This window comes from Cebidichthys violaceus, unplaced genomic scaffold (genome assembly GCF_023349555.1).
Source record: "Cebidichthys violaceus isolate CVI_PGR_0920_01 unplaced genomic scaffold, fCebVio1.0.p SCAF_25, whole genome shotgun sequence".
NCBI classification, from domain to species: domain Eukaryota; kingdom Metazoa; phylum Chordata; class Actinopteri; order Perciformes; family Stichaeidae; genus Cebidichthys; species Cebidichthys violaceus.
Genome location: NW_027176428.1, coordinates 5,485,942 through 5,510,015, shown reverse-complemented (window position 1 = coordinate 5,510,015; position 24,074 = coordinate 5,485,942). Strand labels below are relative to the sequence as shown.

Here is a 24,074-nt window from a genome sequence, read left to right as displayed (position 1 = left end):
AGCACACTACGCCAGGGCCGAACTCTGCGTTCCCATTTCAACATTTTTCAAATTGCACCTTCATGTTTGATTTGTCTCAACCCTTCTCCTCTCCCCCTGACTAAACAGCCACCCAAGTATCTGTGGAAGTGCAAGGCAGGCACTTCTGCTGCGTTAATAGCAGTGCATGTATATGTGTTGGCCGGGGGGGGGATGGGCGAAAAGGTGTCGATCGGAGTGAGCCATAAGATCTACTCTTTGCAGCTCTACAGGGATTTATTAGACTGGGGAGTACATTAGCATCATAAAGACTCGGGAGAATGGGCCTGTGGATGGGCTGCAGACACCACCACTACACTTAAACATGCTCAGCAGCATCAGTCAGTGTGTGTGTGTATATGTGTGTGTATGGAGAATAAGATTACCTCGATTTAACTTAAGAAAGGCTGTTAAATGGTTTTATGGATCATCCAGAAGCAGCCCTGGACTAATACATCAGGAGATGTATGAAAGAGCTGCAAAAGAGGAAAAAAAGAGGGCAAAAAACGAAGGGAGGTTAAATGTTAAGGGCACCACCTCCAAGAAAATAGGGTGATATTAGCACATTGGTAGCAATAAATGTAATTTGTCAAAAGCTTTATATTTCTCTTTGTTAAAACTGCACTGGGAATGCTGTCCTGCTATTCTGGGATTTTATGAAATCGCAGGGGAGACAGGGCAAAAAAAAGCTATCAAAATGCTTTGCTGCTGTTTTCGCCACAAAAAAACACCGTGCTCGCCATTTGTGAACAAGCTCAAATTAATGTTGGATTTTTAAGAAGTACTTAAAAGAGGTAAAAAGGATGGCAGCTCAGTCTTTTCTGGGACTTCTTTGACAGTGATATCAAACAGTTTGAGACACTGGGAGCGTGCTGTACATTATGGATCTCTGATGCTCTCTGGTGGACATATAATGTAACAAATTGTCTGCCTATAAACATATGCCAAAAATTACTAAGACAGTGAGACAAACACTAACAAACAAAATATGCTCAGAAAATATTCATTTACTTTCACCATGTTACATTTGTCTAATCTTTAATTATACTCCCAGCATTTTAGCTGTGTTGTCTAAAATCTATCTCTCAGAATAGCCATGTTTCCCAATAAGATATATTATTTCATTTATATTTGGTTTTATTTTTAAATGGTTAAGGGGTATTACAATTCATTTAGAAACATGTGTTTTTCTGCACCAAATTTCCTTGTAAAATTCCAAACTTTTCTTCCTTTACTTTAGGAGGACATTGCAATTACTTACACCAACCTCAACAAGTTGTACACTTAAAATTGAATGGTTAAATAAGAGACAGACATGTCTCATGCTTTTTGGCATCCAAACTAATTCTGATATCACAAAATCATGCTTCTTCTTACAAGTTAAACTGAGATTTAAGGTGAGCACAGAGAAACGTTCCTCCTTCAGGAGATGAATGTGAAAAAGGCCTTCTAGTGTCAAACTTTCTTTTCATTTCACTCATTCTGCACAGTGAAGCTCAGACAAGAAGCAAATCACCTGTTTGAGAGGAGGGAGACTTTAACCTTGTGGGGACCAGACACACACACACACACACACACACACACACACACACACACACACACACACACACACACACACACACACACACACACACACACACACACACACACACACACACACACACACACACACACACACACACACAGATTTCTTAAGTTGCATCAATAAGAAACACAAAAAGTCAGAGAATGGATTCTGGTAAAACATTTTATATTCTCAGTAAAATCAGAACCACTTTTCCCTGTGTAGTTTGCTCTGCAGAGCGCCCTCTAGTGGAAGAGTAGAGGAGGCCTGAGCAGCTCTTTGGAGTGTTGGCTGGGTGAAAGTACAACAAAAGTCAAACTGTGGCTGAAAGGGAAAAGGCACAACTCTGGCAGAAAGACAGTGATCGATGCAGAGTCAGTGATTCCACGCCAAGGCAACCATAACTCCTCGGCTCAGAGTTTATTTAAAGTCAGTCATCTTCTAGTTTCCATGGAAACCAAAGTCAGGAAGGACGGGAGCGTGGTGACCTGCTTCAGTCTGACCAGAACCACTGGTAAAGCTTACATTCATAAAATGAGCAATTTTAATTCATCAAATCAAATAATCAAGTTTCTGTCTGGCTCCAAAATTCAAAGTTAAAATAGAGAGAAAAATAAAAACCCAATTATATAAAAATGGCATCGTAAATGTACATAATCTCTTCATCTCTTTAAAGTCAGTTCTGGAAGTTTATAAATGGCTCCCCAATCCTTCCTCAATAAAACATTGGTGGCTTGTGTGCCTTTACAGTGTGCTTACTGAAAATGGCTCTCAGACAAAAGGGTCGTTTTGGAATAAAATTGTAAAAGAACTAAAACAACAAATACAAATAAAATACATTTAAGTGGCTTAGTGGCATATAACATCTGAAATAAATTGTATTCCATATTCTTCCATGTACAAAGTCGAAATAATGATATAGTTTCCAGTGCTTTGAGAGATAAAATATACAACAAACTATAATAAAGAAAACAAACACTTCTTTTAATCAAAAAAGAAAAATCACCATCAACGTTTTTTTCTACCTTTAATCAGTACTGATCATAAGCTATATCAAATCAAAGCCAAGCCTCAGGTCTACCACAGCAGAGATACAACTCAGGTCAACCTCAGCCCTTCCTAACCATCACCGAGACAGATGCAGCCAGTGGGATAACAGATTCCCTTTAGGTGGCAGTTTGAAAAGCGGACCTGAGTTTTACCTCTGCAGCCGGCAGCTTCAATCGACTCGTCAGGGGAGAGACTGAAGCACAGGAGACTTGTTAACATGCTGATTTGAAAACAGCCTCAAGGCTGCACTGTATTTATTGTATGTATGTGAACACTATAATGCATGTTTGCAAACTACTGGGTGAGCATCTGCATGTTTAATGCATGCCTGCTTGTGAACCGAGTGAGAGTCTGAATCCATGCAAGTGTGTGCTGATGTTGTGTTTTAACAGTGGAGATTAAACAACTTCTGTTGTCAGCTGAGACAAACTATATCTTTCTCTCTCCAGGATTAAACCCTGTCACTTTCATTTCGTTCACCCAGGCCTCGCAAGCAAGCTGGTTCCTACAAAGACAATTAGTGAGAGAAAAATGCAATGTTTATCTCCTGCAACAACGCTGGTATAGATGGTACAGAAGCAAACCCTAAAGCATCAACAGGCCTAATTGAAGTTGATACTAAAACTAAAATACTGGTGGTGATCTCCAACATATAAAAAAACATGCCTTTGAGGAGCAGCAGCTGCAAAAATGAAAAGGCACATTGATAGAGGTTATGAGCCGGACATGGTTCAGGTTAACATCTGCTACTGCTTAAAAATGATCCGGCTTGTGTATTCTGTTACAGTACCTGAGTATTTTGACACCTCACAGTTGAGAACGACACGCTATATTCTGAAGACCATCCAAATGTTTTCTCTATTCTCTCCACAGTAAAGGTCATGACTGTGTCAAGTGTTAAAGGTGTGGGAACTGGGGGACAGCAGTGTGTGTTTGTGTGAAGACAACAATTACAGCCAGAAGTGGGGTAAATGCAATAAATTAAAGGGGCTTTGCTGACAGTTGGATTATCTGCCTCCTCCAGTGAGTTTTAAAATGTTTCCTAAAATGTGGGCGTTTGAAGAATACACTTTGGCTTAGCAGGCTATCACAGATCTGTTTTCGAACATCGCACACCAAATAGCTGGTGCTAGAGGCAAAAGCCAACACTAGAACAACAGATTGAGGAAGAGAACAATGTGACCAGACTGCATCCCCTTAAGATAAATTATGCATGCAGGACCATGAAGCTGTTTCCATTTTATTCACTATCGTTCATTCAATCATTTATGGTTACTAAAGGAGGTTGATGTAAGGAGAAAATAACCTCTATCAAGTGAGACAATGCACTTGGTTGTCCTTGTATCTGATAACTTAAATCTAATTAACTGCTGGTTTTGTCCCATGTTCAATTATGATTCAGAGCCACCTTTATGAAAACAAGGCCAAGTGTGCAATATAACTCCTGAGCTGGCAGTATTGTTTCACCCCTTGTAAATGCTCTGTTGAGCAAAGTTTCAAGCTGCTCAGTTTATCTCACATGTGCTTGTGTGTGTGTGTGTGTGAGCAAACGTTTTCACTATACAGAATATTTTTAACTGCATGATGGTTGTGTACCTCCTTTTGCTTGTGCCGTTAAGGGCGGGGTGTAATTGTACCACAAATGAGTGTCATTGGTGTGTTCAAATAATGTGATGTGTATAGTATGTGTATTGGTGTGTGCTGGGTGAATGATGACACGTCTGGTTGCTGTTTCCTTTCTGGTGTATGTGCTGCAAATGTGTTGTGCTGACGTACCATCACTTTTTGATGTTGTTTTACATTTTCACTGCTTGTGCCTGCGTTTGTGTGACTGAATGTGTGTGTTTATATGCACATGTCTACAGTATGTCTCCATCCTCTATGCTGAAGCTGGATCTGCGGCTGGAGTCCACCGATTCTTCAGGTGACATCGCAGAGAGCAGTGGGTCTCCTCCCATAGGGGACAAGGGCTCGTCCATCATCAGGAAGCCCAGTTCGCCTCTCCTCCCCTGGACGTCCAGTCCACCCAGGTCGCCTAGCCCCGACATGCCGTCTGAGAAGCCGGGTATCCCATCACACAAGTCAAGCGACTGGGTAAAGTCAAAGGGCTGGGAGCTGCCTACTGCTGGGTACTGGATGGGTAGCTGGGGCTGCTGCAGGTGTTGGGGGAGTGGTGGCAGCTGTCTGGGCTGTTGCTGAACCTGGCCCTGGTGATGGAGGTGGGTCTGCTGGAGGAAGTGGTGCTGCTGGGCCTGGGGATGAGCCTGGTTCTGGGATAGGTGCTGGGGCTGGTGGTGGGCTTGTGCCATGAGGTTCTCCTCTGGGCTGGTCTCTTGTTTTATATAAGAAGCCATTGGGTCAGTCGGGTTCAGGGCAGAGGGAGAGGTGCTGGGCAGGCCATGTATACGAGCCTGCATCTCCAACTCCTGTAGTCAGAGGGCAACATCGTCAGTCTCAATGTATTTGCTGTGATTGTGTTTCTCTGCATGTGTGTGTGGGTGTTACCTGGATGCGTAGCATCAGTTGTTTATTGGCCATCTCCATCCTTTTGAAGTTATTTTCCACCTCTCTGGATCTATATGCGTCCTTCTGCATGCGTTTGATGTACTCTACAGACGCCCGCAGTATAGTGCCTTTGTTCCAGCGCACATCACTATGCACACAGTAAAGTATACACAGGCCATTTCACAGATAAGTAACTGGCAGTAACAAACTGAATCTGCACTGAAAATACAATGTTATAAAAGCAACTCACAGGTCATTGGTTTTGGGGATCATGGTGCCCAACTCTTTGATACGATCATTGATGTTGAATCTCCTCCTCCTTTCAACTATTGAACAGGCAAGAAAGAAACAAAGGGGAGAGAGGAAAATACATGATGAAGATAACAGTGCCAAGATATCAAAGGCATGAAAGGCAGCGAAAAAAGAACTTGTTCAAGGAAGATTGTGGCCTTTGAAAGTAAATCAATTATTAAGTATGTATAGCATCCATACAAACAGTAAACATGACACAGGGCTGCACTGCGGTGCATATGAGGAAAGCACATACTGGATATATACGGAAAAGGACAAAAATGGACAAATGTTTAGGGGAGGCGCACACACACGCACACACACACACGCACACACACACACACACACACACACACACACACACACACGGGCAATTACACTTAAGTGCCAGGACAGCAGAAATTACCAGGTTAACCATCCACCCACTAGTTGCACTATGTCAGCTAAATCAGCACAAGGCTATAAAAAACTATTTTTGCAAGAGACAGATTATGGTGGGTGTGGGTGTGTAAGCATACATTTGTTTCTAAGGGCATGTGGAGTACCGCTGGTGAGAAAGTAGAAAAAGAGGTATATCATATGGGTAATGTACGGAAGCCCTAACATGATTAGAAAAATGTAATATTGTTACCTCGAGAAAACAAGCTTTGACAGTTAACTCGTTATCACAAGCAAAAAAAGGTATATATTATATAAAATAATCCATTTATTATTTCCATATCTTTATTTTGTATGTACCCTTCTTAACACCTTATTTTGAAACTGGATGTGTATTCTTCTGCTAACTTCACCAAGTCCATTACCGTCAGCTCGATCTGAGCCGTTCGTAAACTTATGCATATAAAAAGGTTTGAATCCTGACCGTTCAGGGCTTCCGTAGTAAAGAGCATGCTAAGGGAAAGACTTACTCAGATTGTGGTTGTCTTTTTTCTGTCTCTCCTTGGCCATGGCACGGGCTTCTGTATCTTTGCAATAACAAAAAGTGATTAACTAATGGCTGAGACTGTGCCATTTCTCAACAGAAACAGTTCATCAATGGTGTCAACAAATGCTACAACATATATTACAGGACAAGGTACTGTGTGGGAAGCAAATGTTTTACATTCACGCAATGACAAAGTCTTTTATTTATCTTAGTAGTTTACAAAGTGTACAGATTCATCTTTCGCACCTGACAGTTCTCGTTTAACGGTCAGGTTGGCAGGACAGGAGTTGCTAGTCATAGCAATGGCTGGACCCTTCATCCCCGGACCTGTATACACATCCAGGTGACTGCTAGACAGGGGGAGCTGGGGAGCAAACAAATATACAAATTTAGAAAACCAACAATCAAACATGAAATTTACTTTAAAATAATCACTTCCACTGTGCAGAATGAAGGAGCAAGTAGAGTGAAAAAACACTGATGTACACCTCGATGCAATGCTTTGTTGTCCATAAACAGATTGGTTGTGAATGAAGCTACTCAAAAGCACTCAGTTGATCAAGGAGTAAAGTGAATATCAAGGCACACACACAACACAATGGCATCAATGCCTCTTCCAAAGTCCACAATTTAACTGAATGTTTAACTTAATAAAATTATTAAAAAAAAAGGCATTAAAGCAGAAAGTAATGCTGAATCAAACTCAGGTCACATTGGTCTTAAATCTAGATTATTTATCTGTTTCCTAGACTACACATTTACAGCTCCATACACCTTGGTAAGTATCTTTATAAAGACAGTGTTCGTGTTTAGTGTGCTGTAAAAAACAGATAGCAGAAGATAATGCAATAATATCACACCTAAGAGTAGCCTGCCAAACACACAGTAATGATTGACTATCATCCTCCTCTGCCTTATGTCTCTCTCTTTATGGCTGGATTCTCTCCTCTGCCTTCTCCAGCTCCTGAACTCACACTTGTGGAGTGGGGTCTTAACTCTTGCACTTTAGACGTTGTATAAAAGCTGTGATTTAATGTTGTATGGACTCCTAAAGAGATGTGATTTCCATTTAATTGCACTGTATAGTTTGAGTGCGATGGACTTTTGATGCCTTGTTACAAATCGTATCGTATGGCCTGAAGTGAGGGCAAATGTGACACCGCTAATGAGGCCTGAAAGATAAAGAACTTGAAGGAAAAGATACCTTATCTGTTGGCTACTGTGAAATGTGAGCTCAAACATATATAAATACACACACACACACACACACACACACACACACACACACACACACACACACACACACCTCCTCAGGTTCACTTCTGTGTGTAAATGATACGCTTTGTTAAATATCTCACAAAAGAGCGTGGACATAAAGTATAATCTTCACTAGTGAGGAGGAAATTATATTATTGTGGTTTACACTTTTGCCAACTGTATTTGCATGTTAAGCTGTTAAGATATGGAAAATCACATCTTTAAGTGTTTCGCTGATCTTCATCAGTGTTTCCCACAGCATGTTGGAGACTGTGATGGGTGGACCGCAGACCCTGTAGGGGGACCGGGGCAATGCGAACATTTTTGTACATTTTAAAGTTATATGCATCAATTTTCTGCACTTTGAGAGCAAAATTAAGAGGCTGGAGCTATGCAGAACGTTGTGCACTTGTACAATGTTGTGCTCTAGTAAACAATTTAACCATAAACATATTGGTTGTATAGATATAAATGGTGATGACACAGCAAAAAAAGTCACAAAGCATGGTAAACAAGATTGGGGTCCCTGTTTTTAAGATAGGTCTCAGAACCCAACAGTTGAATAGTTCTATATTTCCGGTTCATTATGAAACTGTGGTGGGCCTACCTAGACTGCGACATTCAACTACATACTACAGTTGGGAAAAATCTGACAAATTAACTGCTTTCTACTGATTTAAAAACAAAACTGTGAATCATTATAAGTGACAACATCCCAAATAAAATCTGATCATAATGCCTCACCTTATTAAGGTTACTTCATGTTTTCTGCTGAAAAAAACTGTTACAAATAAACTTTTATTCTCAGCCTCCTCTATGCTTCTGCACTGACCTCCCATATCCAGGCCAGGCAGCCTAACTCTCACAATGCAACACTCCAACAAGAACACATCTAACTCAATTGAACAAGCAAGTTTGAATGGGAAACAGTATGGCTCAGTTTAACCATCCATACACACTCACACACACTTAAGATCCGAACTGTTCACTTGTGCCTGGTATTCAGTGGCATTCCCAGCTTTTACTTAACTTTGAGATTCCAAGAATTCCATGGAGTTTGCTGCTTTAATCCCCATCAGGATTAGCAGGTAATTTTTTTCTCACTGGTCTGTCAGTTAAGAATAAGGCTCTGAGTTTTGGTTCCAGTGTATTTTAACACAAAAAACTGTACACATCATGTGTAGTATGTTCTGATGCAGCACTATTAACATATTGATCTGCGCTTTGAGTTTCTCTCTCAGTTGCTTTATTGTGCTGGCTTTACACACACACACACACACACACACACACACACACTCACACACACATCCTCAGGGTTGATCATTTGCCTAATCTAATCAATCAGTGTAATGTCAGACACACATATAAACGCATGCAGACACAGTCACATTGATTAAAGCCATCAACCACAAAGGACATATTATCAGATAAAGCTACAGGAGGTTTTTTTGGGTTTCCTCTCTCTCTCTCTCTCTCTCTCTCTCTCTCTCTCTCTCTCTCTCTCTCTCTCTCTCTCTCTCTCTCTCTCTCTCTCTCTCTCTCTCTCTCTCTTCTCTCACTCACTCACTCACTCACTCACTCACTCACTCACTCACTCACTCACTCACTCGCTGTGAAGCAGTGAGTCGGATAGACAACCACACACAATGAGCTGAGCCTGCACTAGTTGAAACTGCTAGTATTTATATTCTAGTTGCATGGTGAACCCCAACATGATGTTCAATATCAACTCAAAAATGCAATAATTCTGTAGTTTTAATTCTGGTCGTTTTGAGTCTTACAGAACCGTCCATCACATGCACAAACACAAAAATAAAACCTAAAACCTCCCCCATCCCGCCGCTGTGGCTCATTTTATAATCAGGGACCTGAGGCTGGGAGTTAGAGCTGTCACTGCATCCTGTGGTTCACTCAGAACGAAAGCTAAACTGCAACAGTAACAAGTCATGTTAAACAGTCTGACAAGCAACAGCGCTTCAGTGTCTTACCAGCTGAATCTGTTCTCCTTCAAAAACTTCCACAATGGCATACGTCTTATTCATCTCCTTCATCCTCTTCTCCTTCCCTCACTAGGCCAGTGGCGTTTCTTTTGCTCTCTCAGGCACCGGCGCACACACAGCTGTCTCTGGCACTGCCACCCCTGTCCTGAGAGACTGACCTCGGCAACACCGATCCTGTCTTTCTTCTACCTCCGCTCCCCACCAAACAAGAGCGAACTTTCCCCTAACTGGACTTTCAGCCTGTTTTCCCCTTGCACAAATTGCCCTCATCCCCCTTTCCCTCCTCCCTTCTTTTCCTCCCCCTCTACTTCTCCACCTCCCTATCTTCCTCCAAACATCTTGTAAACAAGTTGAACTCTAACTGCTGGCAGTTTAATTGTTAATTTTCTGAGTTTGTTCCCTCAGACACAGAGCACTGTACAGTCCTCGTCTGACATGTCTTTCCTACAGTTCTTAACTACGTCCATCATGGATTAGGGATGGAATGTTTAGTGCTTAAGTCAATTATACACGTTTTCATGTGTGTATGGGAGTTTGAGTTTAGGACATATGGGGACATGCAGGAAAAGACTGACAACAAAGAAAGCCGGTTTAAAGCTAAATTTGAAATGGCTGCCTTGCAACATGAAACATTTGTAATGCTCATTGTGTTTTACCAGGAATAACAACTGCAACAACACCATCACCATCCCTGATAACAGCAACACAAACTAAGAACATATAGAACAATAAATGAAAGGGAACACAGTGAAAGACAGAATCCGAAATAGTGATTACAGAAACTATACTGAAAAGCTAAATTCTTGATGACTCAACATATCCAACTCTATGACTAAATTAGGGAAGACAAGGCCCATAACCTAAAGTGGACGAGGGTTTCAGAGGACTACATATTCTGTGAATACTGTTCAACATTATAGAATTCTAGAGGTGATGCCTTCATGGCACATCCATATATTGTGAGTTTATTACAGTTAACCATTTGCAATAATTTAATTATATGAAATAAGCTCAATGATTCCAAATCAAGATATCACTTAAAAAGCTGAATTTTACCCAACACTAAAATCATCTTTTGCTATTGGAAAACAATTTTATAAAGATTTTGCATGCATGTTACTTTTGTTCTAAGGAAAAGATAAGATGCCAAAAAGTATCCTTGTCAAGTTGTGCCAATTTTCTTTATATAGCCCAAATTCACAAATATGTCTCAAAGGATTTTACAATCTGTGCATGATATCATATCCTGTATTATTAAACCTTCCATTCAAATAAGGACCACCCCCCCATTTCCAAAAAAAAAAAAAAAAAACCTTCAACATTCCTGACACAAGTAGGAAATGTTTGGTGATAATCTAAAATATGTAACTAAAAAAAGGAGTCCAAAGTACAGTACGAGTTGGTTCTACTTACTGTGTTTGGCATCTGGACAGGGTCAATGTATGCCTGAATATCGTCATAATTGGACTGCATGCTGATGATGTCATCAATGACCTCATCCATCTGGAAGAAAAACCCTGGGGTGTCACTTGTATGACCCTGGGGTGTCACTTGTATGATTATGACAATTTTAAAGACCTATCATGGTTAATGTTAAGACAAAGACTGCAATTGCGTTTCCATGCAAATACCACACAAAGAAGACTGTCACTACTCAAGTGTTTATCAAAGCACCTGAAACCTGCTGGCATGAAGGCCTCAGGTACATGTCTCACTCAAGAGAAGACTTGAAACTTAAAAGATAACTATCATGTCACGGACGCTAACTAGTAAGACTTTTTTTCCTCTCAGAGACTAAAAGAGGAGAGTGGGTCAAAGTCTGACAGGTTCAAAGGGCCCTACATTCTGCTGTTCCCCTGTCACTTGTTAAGCTGTAATTACTGTTGCAAAGCCATAATGGAGCGTTTAAATTCCAATGATAGCCAGTTTCAGTTATTGCTAGTTAACCAACACATTCATCCACGACACATTAACACCGATGCATTCAGAAATGCTGCTCCAGCCTACCAAAGACTTATTAAATCATTATGATGCTGCCATAAAATGTGGAGATAATGTCACTTTGGGGGCTATATTCAAACCTCATCATTTTATAAAGGAATGTAATTAAGTCATATTTTTGGGATATTTGTTCAATCTAGTTCTTATAAACCTTACTTTATAATATGACCAGGAATTAATGTGTATGCTACTGTCTGCCCACACTTGCGGGCGTCTACCTCTGTCTCGTGGCTGGAGCTGATGTTGAGCATGGCCATGGGGCTGTTGGGGGCGCTGTTTCCAGACATGAGCTGCTCGGTGCGCATGTGTGGGGAGCGAAGGGGTGGGGGGGCAGAAGCTGAGCCCCCTGTAGGTCCCATGTTCGTGGGAGGAGAGGGCGGTACCAGCCCTGCTACTGCATGGATCGTCTACAGAAACAAAGACAGAGAGACAAAGACATAGTGTTAATGACTGAGTACATGGCTTGGATAAATGTACAACAATACTGTGTGGATTGTTGGACAAACCAGACAGAAACACAGAGACGGCTATTTAAATGGAGTGGATCTAATGAGAGACAAACAGGCACAAACAGATACAGAGCACAGAGTAAAAGCATCCAGAAAGGTACCTGTTTGGTGGCAAAGGTGGTGGACAGGTATTCTTTCACCTGTTGCCTCCGAGACTGACGGATGTGGTAGTCTGTAGGATTCTCGAGGTGGGTCTGTACCTGTATTAGGGATGGACAGTAACAGGATGTGATACATTCTTATTCCATTATATATTTTGCACATTGATCCAATTCTTAGTTGATACTGTTAATGATTAATTTTTGACTACACTTTGGTGAAAACAGTATATACAAGATTTATAGTAAGTAAGTAAGTAAATAAGTAATTTAATGTTGTTTAGAGACACAATATGTGATCCAAATATAAACACAAGAGTTGAAAGCTGCTGTTACTCCCAAACTGACTGACAACTCTTTAAATTATTATTAAGGATTATTACTAAACAATAACCTATAATCTAAATAGTCAAAAATGACAAAATTCGCTTTAATATATTTGCAGAAAAAGAAATATTCAAATGTTCCTGGAAAAAAAGATTCAAACACCAGCTTAATCTGCATACATTACAACTTGTACCTCAGGTAAAGATACACTTGGATTCTCTTAAAGTGATGCAGCTGTGAGTGTAAGACAACAGCTTTATGTGACCATATCGGCATTTTCACTGCAAATATTTCATTTTCCCAATGAAGTCCACTTTTACTTCTCTGTACTTGTCTCTTATAAATAAACTCAATAAATAATAAATAAATAAAGTTCCCCCAGAGATTTGAGCATTCTTCCTATTTTAAAACAGTTCAAGTGCCTCAATAAAAACAAAGAAACAGTAGTAACACTTATGTTATCGGATTATCAGAATTGCATTAATACATAAAGGGTTAGTGTGTTATATAAACTCAGCATGGTTTAAAACCAACATTTAAACACACAGCACACTGAATACATGCTTCAGATGCACACCTCATTATCCCTGTCCCATAACACTGATGGCACGACGACGTTGCAGCATTAAGTCACTAGTAAAGCCTACAGGAGTAAAGCCACTAAATCCTCTGGTGTGGCTACATAAAGCAATGGGCTGGCCTCATTCCTTCACATCAAAGAGTAAAGCTCAGTAGAGAGCAGGCCTGCTCCCCATTACAACTGAAAAAGACTCAACCCCTCAGTCGTCCAAACCCCCCTCGGTTTTATAACCAACAGCAGGATTATATCAAATGAACCAGAAACTCTTTAAAAGAAAACATGTTTTTACACCTTAATGCTAATTTGTGTGTGTTTTTTTTCTTTACAGCACATATTGACACACTGGTGATTGGCTCACGAGACCCGGAGGCATTTTAAGCCAGAGTAACAACTATTCAGTCGTAACTATTTGACCTATTTGGCCCAGCGCTGTCAGCACACATGAAGTCCAGAGAAACACAGAAGCTCTGACACGCTCGGAGAGGCTGATGGACAGACAGATCACATTCTCAACAAAATGAAAGGAAAGACATAGACAACTGTGAAGACTGAGATTTCATAAACACTATTCCACACACACACACACACACACACACACACACATCAATGCACAGAGTAGTGTTGATGCAGCAAATTGCTCCAGTTACCTGTGCATACAAAAGATTTAGAGTTCAAAATACCATAAAGTCACACACGCATAATGGAGTATGACGCAACCCCCCCCCCCCCCCCCCCCCCCACACCCCACCCCACCCCACCCCCCACACACACACACAAACACACACCATCAAAGATAAGGACTCAAACAAGCATCTTTGGAATCAGGCAAAATGTCGCTTCAGTCCCTGTCTGGCTCAGACTATCTACATCGCTTCTGTCTGTCCTATCGCAAAACATGTCAAACATCTCTTATCTGCCCGTCTTCCTCCTCCTTCTGTCTCCCTACCTGTTTGCTGATCCACCGCATTTTTCTCGCTCTGAGTTTTTTTTCAAATCTGTCCCTGATTTTCCCCTGTGTGGCAGTGCTGCCTCGTGAGAGGCCACAATGCCCAGTGAAGTCCTGACCACCTCCGCTGCGCCCTGCTGCTCAGCAGCATGTGAGTGGATTAATGGAAGTGCCACAGCCCCTTGTCCTTCTGAAACCCCCCTTAACCAACATGTTCTCTCTCTTCAGCCAATCCCCTCAATGAGATCTGTTTTGTATTTGCGGAAATGAGATTTTACTACACTCATTATTTTATTACAACAGACTGCATGGTGGTCCAGACCGAGTCTGAGAAAAGACAGTTTGTAGAAGGAGGGAGGGGATTCTGTGTTCAGTACACAATGGATCAAATCACAAATACCCATTATTTTTCTTTTCCTGTTCAAAAACTTCTACATTCTTCATTCTCAATCAGTCATTTCCAACCATTCACACACTAACTTGAAACAATAAGTCAATCGTGTATCAACATTAAAAAATTTTTTTTTTAAGTCATTCATCAATCAAAAATGCCAAACATTCACTGGTTCCAGCTTCTCAAAAGGTGAGGATTTGTTTTCATATCATTGTAAATTCAATATCTTTGACTTTTTGACAAACAATGACAGAAGTTGTCACCATGAATGCTGGGAAATTGTAATGGGACATTTTTCACACGTTTCTGAAATTGTATTGGCTTATTGAGCAATTGATTTGATAATGAATCAAAACAAGTCAAATAGAGACATTAACTGATAATGAAAATAATAATTTATTGCAGCTCTACTGACCTTAAGAACCTCCACGGGGACCTGCATGCTTTGGTTATGCTGTGGGGTGCTAATGGCTGGCGTGGGTGCAGGTGGCCCAGCCATGCAATGCTGCATGTATTGCATGGCTGCATTCTGCTGCTGATGCTGCTGTATCTGCTGCCTCTCACGCTGCTCCTCTTGCTGCAGCTGGTCTCGCATCAGCTGGACACACAACACATAGGTATCACAGGAAAGCTCATTAAAGCATTGTGACCTATAAGCTGCCTGTGATGGGAAATGTTACTTTTGGCTTTTCTCTGCCTCCCTGGTTTTTCAAGAGTGGACACGAAGAGCTGCTAGAAGAGCACAATTGGTGACTCACCTATTACACATCTATTAAATCACCCTGTAAGAAAAGTATATACAGTAAATACAATAAAATATGGAAGGGCCAAATAGCACGGCTAAATTTATCAGTGGTTGCTGAATGTAGATGCCATTCAAATAAATGGCAGACCCACAAAGCTCTGACATTGACCTTCCTCTCTAGGGTCCATTTGATCAAACACAACACTAAAAACAGATTTTGATATTCAAAGCTAATGAAAGGCTTGTATGTGCTGCATATTGGATGGTGGAGGGTGGTTGTATTGTACCTGCATCCGCAGCCCAATGCGCGAGGCCATTGCTGGGGGGCGAGGGGGCAGGGGAGGGCGAGCCGACGTTAATGCACCGCAGTCCAGCCCGAGAGGTAGAGGAAGCTGTGGAGGAGAAAGAAAGGGAGAGTGAAGTGAGAGCTGAGTCAGAGGAAAGAAAGGGAAACAAATATGGTCTTCAGGGATTTCCAAACAAGAAGAGTAGCCATCAAAAGTGGATGCTGCCGGTCAACTGACCTGATCCAGTGTGCATTGTTATGGTTGCATTAGCGATAAGGGATAGGAGAAGGGGATGTGTGCAATGTGTAATACACTTTCTTTTTTTACATGAGAGCTGTGTCTTTGTGGTTAGATACTCTTTACATTATACTTGTCTTATCAGGTTTGTTTAACAGTGAAATTGATCATCAACTGTGATTTGAGCATCATCTCATATTTAAAGAAAATGATTACATCAGATAACCTCGGTTCAAGCTAACGATGACACTGCTATGTCCATTCAAGCTAGGCTAAGTACTAAGTGTCTGCACAGAGGTGACACGGATTCTCATCTAACTCTGGCTAAGACAGCAAACCATCATCATCAGTGAAGGCTCTTTTTACAGACACCTGTAAGTTCTGGGACCTTGTACTTTTCCACTAGCGAAACAATTGTCTTGGTCCATCACTGGGCAAGCTATTGGATCAATCAAGCTGTCTTCCACTCACATGACCTCTATGTTCCTACTGAATTGAATCAAAAGCACCCAGTCATCTTTTGCTCAAAGGCAGGTTTTACGACTCCTAATCCTATTTACTTATGCAATGGCTCTGTATATGCCTTAACGCATACACTGCTGTAGTGTCTTTCTGCATGAGGCCACGAATAACTGCCTCGAGAATAAATCAGGCTATTTAAAGGATGTGCAGTGTACTCATCCGACGTCTGACCATAAGGCTTTTCATGTCTAGGCGTTGCAATATTTCGCAAAGTTTTGACACATTATTCATCCAAAACAATCAGCAAAAATACAGTGTACATTTAAAAAATTATATCAGATAATATACCAAATTAAAGAATAAGTAAACTAAGAATCTAACAAACCATTCAAAGATCAATTTATCAAAATAGCTATATGTATTAATTGTATCTTTGGGTTGGATTTAAGACCCATTCCAGAAATAACATATCCCATAACTCTATTTTCATACGGTCCTTTGTAAATCCATCTTACTCCATCTATTCTTTACAAACTATAACAGTAACAAATCCCACTACTGCGTAAATTCGCAATTTCTTTTCTGAATTTCATGTCTTGAATCAAGTAAGGAAAGGGAAACACAGTTGAATTGAAACTGTGCTAAATAATCAAGTGGTTAAGGATACATTTACAGAAACAGAAACAGAGAAATAACAATAAAATAATAAATTATACATATTGCAATGGGCCCTGTTGTGCAATTAGAGCAAAACAGAGCACATCTCCAGGCTAACATCTCTCCACTCTCTGTGTAGGTCTGACTTTAACCAATAAGATTTCATATGAAATTATGAAATTAAGTTTGAAAGAGGGCAGTGGGATGACGTTAAGTTAGAAGTAACTCTGACTGGCCTCCCCCAACTCTGTTCCTCCAAAAAAATAAATTGCGAGGTACTTCCTCGATAACGCTGAAGAGGTCATGTGGGAGTCATGTGGTCTTGTTGTTCTTGGGTGATCATGTGAGCAGAAGGACGATGGGGAACACCCACAAACCCCTTACAACACCTCCTCCTCTTTTCTCTCACGCATACACACTCACAAATATGTATACATGCACATGCACACACTCAGTGGGGAGTCCCAGGACTGACAGTTCCCCTTCTGCAATGACTTGTGTTCATCTCCCGCACCCATGACTGACTAAGCTCGTCTAGACTCACACAGGTGTAATGAAACCTTTTAAGGGGCAGGTTTCTACTGCTTACTAATGTCTCTGCTGATGGTAACATGTTGTGAGACAACAACACACATAAGAGTGACAGGGATCAGGATCTAAACAACCAATCAGAATCTGATTCCTCCTGTCTCTCATTAGAAATGCTGTCTGTATATGGTCATAAAGAGCGAAAGACAGAGAGAAAGAGAGAGAGAGAGAGCGAGAGAAAAGCTCATTGTGCGTGAGGTACAATAAGAAGGGCAGCTCCTATTGAGGACTGAAGCCGCCTGTTGTCCGAAGTGTACATTTCAGCACCCGAGGGGGCACACACTGCCCGCTTTGTGCCCATTGGATGTCCCACATGAAAAACACACACCCATGCAGAGATGCACATTGAAACACTCCAACACAAACATGTACCAGAACTAAGACTCGAGGACAGGCCGACTCCACACCAGCTCTAAACTGACAAAACAGACTGAAATACTCCCCATAGACAAAAAGCACATAAGTAGAGACACAATATTCACAGATTGGATTTCCCTATAACACTCAAAACTACTGCTAATGTTGAAACAACTTTTGTACCTGCTGCTAACATCTGGAGCTTCAATGACAGGCCCTCTCGTAATAGTAGTAGTAGTAGTAGTAGTAGTAGTAGTAGTAGTAGTAGTAGTTGGCTCTTTCAAGGTTCCTATTTACACTGACAAACAAGTGTGTTTGCACATAAACACACAGTGGTGAAATGCTGCACAGTGTATTTATATAGTCTGACAAATGGGGTGATTACATCTCCAAACTCAATCGGCAAGGTAGGAATGCCAGCCAGAGGAAGATGTGTGCTCCATGCCTCAAGGGTCTCAGGATACACATGTAGGCTGTACAGACTGCAAAACTCTTAAGGCAAGTTTGTGATTGAGTGAAGTTGTCATAAAGAGCATAGGAATTCATGAAAATTGTTTTGTGCGAGGTCACAGTGACGTTTGACCACCAAATTCTAAATCAGCTCAACTTTGAGTGCAAATGGACGTTTGTGCTAAACAAAGCGTTTCTGAGATATCTTGCTCACGAGAACGGACCGGATGGACAACCCGTAAACACAATGCCCAGCATAACAATGAATACGTATACATGTTTAGCTTTACATGCTAAACCCAAAGCCATAAAGTGAAAACCCCCAGCTCTGCAGAGGGAAATTGATTCTAACACCATGTTTACATAACACTAACTTTCCAACAGTAATAAAGCTATATGCATTTCATATAGACTTCAACTGTAACTAAGCCGTGACACATAATGTAAGTATATGTCCTTTAACACATGCACATACACACTGACGGGATATCACTTCCTGATATCATATAGTGACACACTGCTACCAGGCAGCATGATCCCCCACATGGGCCTTCCCATTGCCTGGCATCCACTGGGGTAAGCAGGCAAGCAGCACACAGCGGCCATTGTGTGTCCAATGCTGTGATGTCACAGCGCCTTCACTTCAAACAGCCAGTGGGAGGATGTAGAGCGGAGGAAGCCCGGGTCAGAGGTCCACTCTGGATTATGCCACAGATTAGTCACAAACATACATGCCAACGAAAAGCTCACAATGGAAACATGGAATACATTAAACATGCTGTGCACAGCTCTAGTTCCTTCCTATACAGGGGCAAATTGTCACGCTCATACACATTCATAGACATAAAACACACAAGTACACACACACTTGGGGGGCAGTGTGGGGCAATGGCACCTGTGCTCAAAGACATGGTGTTAATTTGTGGAGTGTGTATTTTTAGAATTGACTGTGCCATGCCAAGAAAGGCCTTTACAACAGCCTATTGAGCATTTGAATGTGGGATGTGAATATGCACACAGACACTCAGGTGCTCTCTCACAACAAATCCTGTGTGCATCCACACGAACATGAGGCCACAGCTGCTGCATAAAATTCAAAGACAATCTATCAAAAATATTGACAAGTGCAGACACAAATATACATTTTATGTCTGTATTATGATCACAGCAATCCGGCACGGCAAGTAAAAGTAAAAAGAAATCCCCCAAGGACACGCAATGCTTGCATATCTCTTGAAATGTCTTTCACAAACCAAGTTTAACCTGGCCAGGCCCTGCTCCGAGACACAAACACGTTACAAAAACACTGTTCAAGAACCTCAACCTCAGTCATGACAGCCTTAACAGCGTTGTTTAAGTCATTTTGTAGCCTCTGTGTAACCATTGACAATCACTTTGATACTAATTTTCAGGTTATCAAACGCTTTAGTCCAACTTCCTGTGAAGATCACAAAGGTTCCAAATGTAACACTGCACTGTGCACTTTTACAGCTTTTCCATCACTGCACATGCGCACTCACACAAACACACACACCCTTTCCGCATTAAGCTATCTGTCTGCCTGCTCTAATGACTAAAATAACCCCCTCTGCTCTCTGTTCTCCTTTTCAGGAACACCCTGTTCCCCTGAGCCTTGGTGTGTTTTTTTGTTTTGTGTATGTATCTGCACACATCTGTGCATGTGTGTGTTTGTGGGCAGTCGGGGGTTAGAGGGGGACATGCATATACAAGGTAAGTGCGTGCATGTATTGCCGCTTTACAGCATCTGTCGCTTTTCAGGACGTGTAAACAGACCTAAAGTATCAATATTCCCTAAACCACGACCTTACACACTCAACGGGTATAGTTGGTAGGATTATGTGACATGACTGGCATGGCAAGTATGGCGTCCTTACCCCTTCCTCTTTGGTCTCACACACACACACAAACAGCTGTATCCCTTAGCGACAGAACACACATTCGGACATGCAGACAGACAGACTGGACAGTCAGATTACTTTCAAACACTCAGGACTGGTATTCTGTTGGGTCAATTGGTGCTTTAGATATATAAAAAAAAAACCATTCCTGTTACCACCCAACATCTGTAAGAATTACATCAGACACTCATGATTTAGTTAAAGCATACAGGGGTCATTTAAGTCAGGATTGTCAACTGTGTTAAGTCGGGGTAAAGCCCCACAATCACTGAATGCCTGGGCATATTTCCACTGTATAATATAGAAGCACTTTGGGCACTGAGACAGATACATATAGACAAATGTGCAATTACCTGTTTAAGAGGAAAAACAGTTCACAAAGGAGGGAAATAGGCTCTGCTTGAGATGCTGACTACATGTCGGGATGCTGGAGAAAGCGGATGGCAATCTGAAGGGGGACGTCATGGGGCAGGGAGAGATGAAAAAAGGCGATGGAGGTGTGAAATGACAAAGATACAAACAAAAACAAAGAGAGAAACAAAGAAAAAAAAGATGGTTGGTTAAAACTGCAAAATGGACAGATGGAATGAAGAGCTGTAACATAAAATGTGTTACTGTGAGTGTGAGCGAAGAAGAACAACAGAGGAAGCAGTGGAGTGTTCAAGCAGCAGGTGTGCAACACACACTGACAAACTCAGAATAAGATAATCATTTCCACGCCGGAAGTGAAGGAAGCAACAGACCATGGTTAAACCTGAGTATAAACACACAGACATTTTTGATTCAGTTGTTTAGTTCACTTTTCCATTAAGCAAATTGCTGCAGCTCTTTTGCAGCTGGTTCTCGGACATCATCGTGTGGAGTTTGCTATGAGGGGCACCCTCCTATCTGGTTTCTGGCTGTTTTAACACCTTCATTTTTCAAATGCGTAGTAGTTCAAGCATGTTCTTCTTGTCGACGGTTTCTATAACACAAAGACTATCCAAGTTGTGCACTCACTCAAATATTCAAAACACTGCAGCCTCTTCCTTTTGTTATACATTTAGCATGGTTGGGGTTAAGGGTTGGATGCATGTTGTAAAAAGATCAGTGTCCTTAGATTGCTAGCAAATGTGTGTGTTATTTACAGACATCAAGTGCTCACAGAGTTACATTTCTGCTCACCAACTTTTTGAAGGTCATCTGAATGAATCACCATCACTCATCAACATTGTGTGTGAATCACAGTGCCTGTCACCTTCTAAACACAGTCTATAAATAGCTGACAAATAGGGACCCTTGTCCAGAGTGAATCTGTCAACTCAGTCCTGCTCTCCTCAGGTCACAGATCATAGAGACGAGAGAGAGATGTGAAACTAGCGAGGAAAGGACAACAATAGGCTATCAGCACAAACACACTTACAACCATATCAAATCAAAGTACAACACAATGAGATACAGGAAAGACAATAGACCATCATAACCAATTATAACCACAATGCATGACTTCCCCTTTCCTCGCATCAGTTTTCACAACTCCTAGTTTTGTCAGTGGTGAAGCAACTTCCTTTGTAGGAAACCCTTGGAAAAAACTAAAACTGTTTGTCATGCCACAATGTCTTCAGATGAAAATCTTTTTGATATTGATGCCCACTTCTTATATAATACTTGAATGATAAGAAGGAAAACTAAAGTAAATGTTCAATCTGGAGTCAATAAGGCCATTCCCTGTGCAGAACATTACGCACACACACACAATTCACATGTAGTAACAGAAATAATGCTGATACAGGTATTCACACTCCGGTCACCCTGTTTTGCCGCAGGTATGGTGCTAGTATGTTATGAACACACAAAACATCTCTCAGCACTGTGGCTTCAGCTTACCATTTTGTATTTTTGAAATCAATGCTTTTTGGCATTAACATTAGAGAACTGTTGTATTTCATATGGTAACTTGCATTGTCTCCCCACCAGACTGCCACACAATCAGTACCATCGCTCTGACATTCTGCCTCCACTTAGCTGCACATAACAAACAATCATTACATTGCTAAACAATGGAGTGATGACTCGAGATCTCTAGATTCTATTTCTGTTTTTGAAAGGTCAAAATGCAATATGATATGACCAGTTTACTGTCGACATATATTCAAGTTTAAAAAGGAAGTACATTTTACTAAAAACACACTAAAACTGCTCAGACATGTTCAGTTTCATTTCTGATTTAGCGGCCAGTCAGCCTGAATGGAGCTCAGATTGACACTGATACTGATACATGAAGTAGAATAAGTAACTTTATAAATAATATAACTTTAGATCCTTACCAGCAACTCTTCAACTATCCCAAAGACAACATAGTGCAGCCAAGAGAGATCTGATCCTCCACGTGTTACTGCACACACTCCGTGACAGTTGTCAGTTGTTTGCTGGCTGGGACCGACAAACTAGTGCATTCATATGCCGGTTCACTGGTTGTGACGGCACTCCCCCTCCACCAACGGGCTACAGTAGACTGAGTGACAGTCACTATTAGTCACCTTCCTCCTTCTTTATAACCACCAGCTCAGCTTCCTATTCCTCCTTGTTTTCCTCCTCCTTCTCTCCTCCTCTTCCCCTAAATTAGCCTGAATGCCATCGTCTTGGGCAACAACAACGAGAGCCCTGTGTCCAGTAAACTTATCTCCCTTGCTCGTTTTCCCCTCTTTCACTCTAATGTGGAACTCCTCCTTCCGTCAAGCCTCCTTCCTGAAGCAATGTACAGCATTTGCATTTAGTAACACCTACACATGTGCATGCATAAACACAGATAGACCCTAGACGCAATTTCCTTATTTTGTCTGCCTGGTCATTGTGCATGGGATTTTCTGAGCTATAGGGCAGTGAATCAGCATATTTACTTCTTTAATTGCACACCCACACACCCTACCACACACACGCAAATGCAAATACAAACCGGCATGCTTAGATGTCAATAAGACTTATTCGATACACAGACCTGGAAAGGAAATAACACCATATATGATATCAAAGACAATCTGTGTCCATTGAGTATTGGTTACAGTTGTGGTCAAAAGTTTACATACACTTGTAAAGAACATAATGTCATGGCTCTCTTGAGTTTCCAGTTATTTCTACAACTCTGATTTTTCTCTGATAGAGTGATTGGAACAGATACTTCTTTGTCACAAAAAACATTCATGAAGTTTGGTTCTTTCATGACTTTATTATGGGTTAACAGAAAAAGTGACAAAATCTGCTGGGTCAAAAATATACATACAGCAACATGAATTAGCAATTTTGGTGAAAGTGAAAATTGTGTCAATGAAATGAGCTTCATAGCATGGCCTCTTAACTTCTTGTGAGTGATTATGAGTGACTACAGCTGGTGACTTCTCTGAGGCCATTTAAATAGGGCTCATTGGATACAAACGCCCACAAACGCTACAATGGGAAAGTCAAAGGAGCTCAGCATGGATCTGAAAAAGCGAATCATTGACTTCAACAAGTCAGGAAAGTCACTTGGAGCCATTTCAAAGCAGCTGCAGGTCCCAAGAGCAACAGTGCAAACTATTGTTTGTAAGTATAAAGTGCATGGCACTGTTTTGTCACTGCCACGATCAGGAAGAAAACGCAAGCTATCACCTGCTGCTGAGAGAAAATTGGTCAGGAGGGTGAAGAGTCAACCGAGAACCACCAAAAAGCAGATCTGCCAAGAATTAGAAGCTGCTGGAACACAGGTGTCAGTGTCCACAGTCAAGCGTGTTTTGCATCTCCATGGACTGAGAGGCTGCCGTGCAAGAAGGAAGCCCTTGCTCCAAAAGCGGCACCTTAAGGCTCGACTGAAGTTTGCTGCTGATCACGTGGACAAAGATAAGACCTTCTGGAGGAAAGTTCTGTGGTCAGACGAAACAAAAATCGAGCTGTT

General features: G+C 41.3%; 1 protein-coding gene across 3 annotated transcripts; it reads right to left on the bottom strand.

The window, feature by feature from the left end:
- Positions 1–1,747: 1,747 nt before the first annotated feature.
- Positions 1,748–23,002, bottom strand: tfeb (transcription factor EB). Of its 3 annotated transcripts, none has more exons than XM_068720164.1 (11): positions 22,474–23,002; positions 15,498–15,602; positions 14,881–15,063; positions 12,222–12,320; positions 11,830–12,018; positions 11,024–11,113; positions 6,600–6,717; positions 6,337–6,387; positions 5,388–5,463; positions 5,138–5,294; positions 1,748–5,058 (listed from the first exon to the last, which is right to left on the bottom strand). In XM_068720164.1, exons 2-11 carry the CDS (start codon positions 15,525–15,527, stop codon positions 4,492–4,494), a joined length of 1,560 nt encoding a protein of 519 aa, XP_068576265.1. In that variant the 5' UTR covers positions 15,528–15,602; positions 22,474–23,002; the 3' UTR covers positions 1,748–4,491. The 3 variants fall into 3 exon arrangements, with proteins under 3 accessions (XP_068576265.1, XP_068576267.1, XP_068576266.1); XM_068720166.1 differs by having other exon boundaries at positions 5,138–5,285; XM_068720165.1 differs by lacking the exon at positions 22,474–23,002 and adding an exon at positions 20,521–20,897.
- Between the last annotated feature and the right edge of the window lie 1,072 nt (positions 23,003–24,074).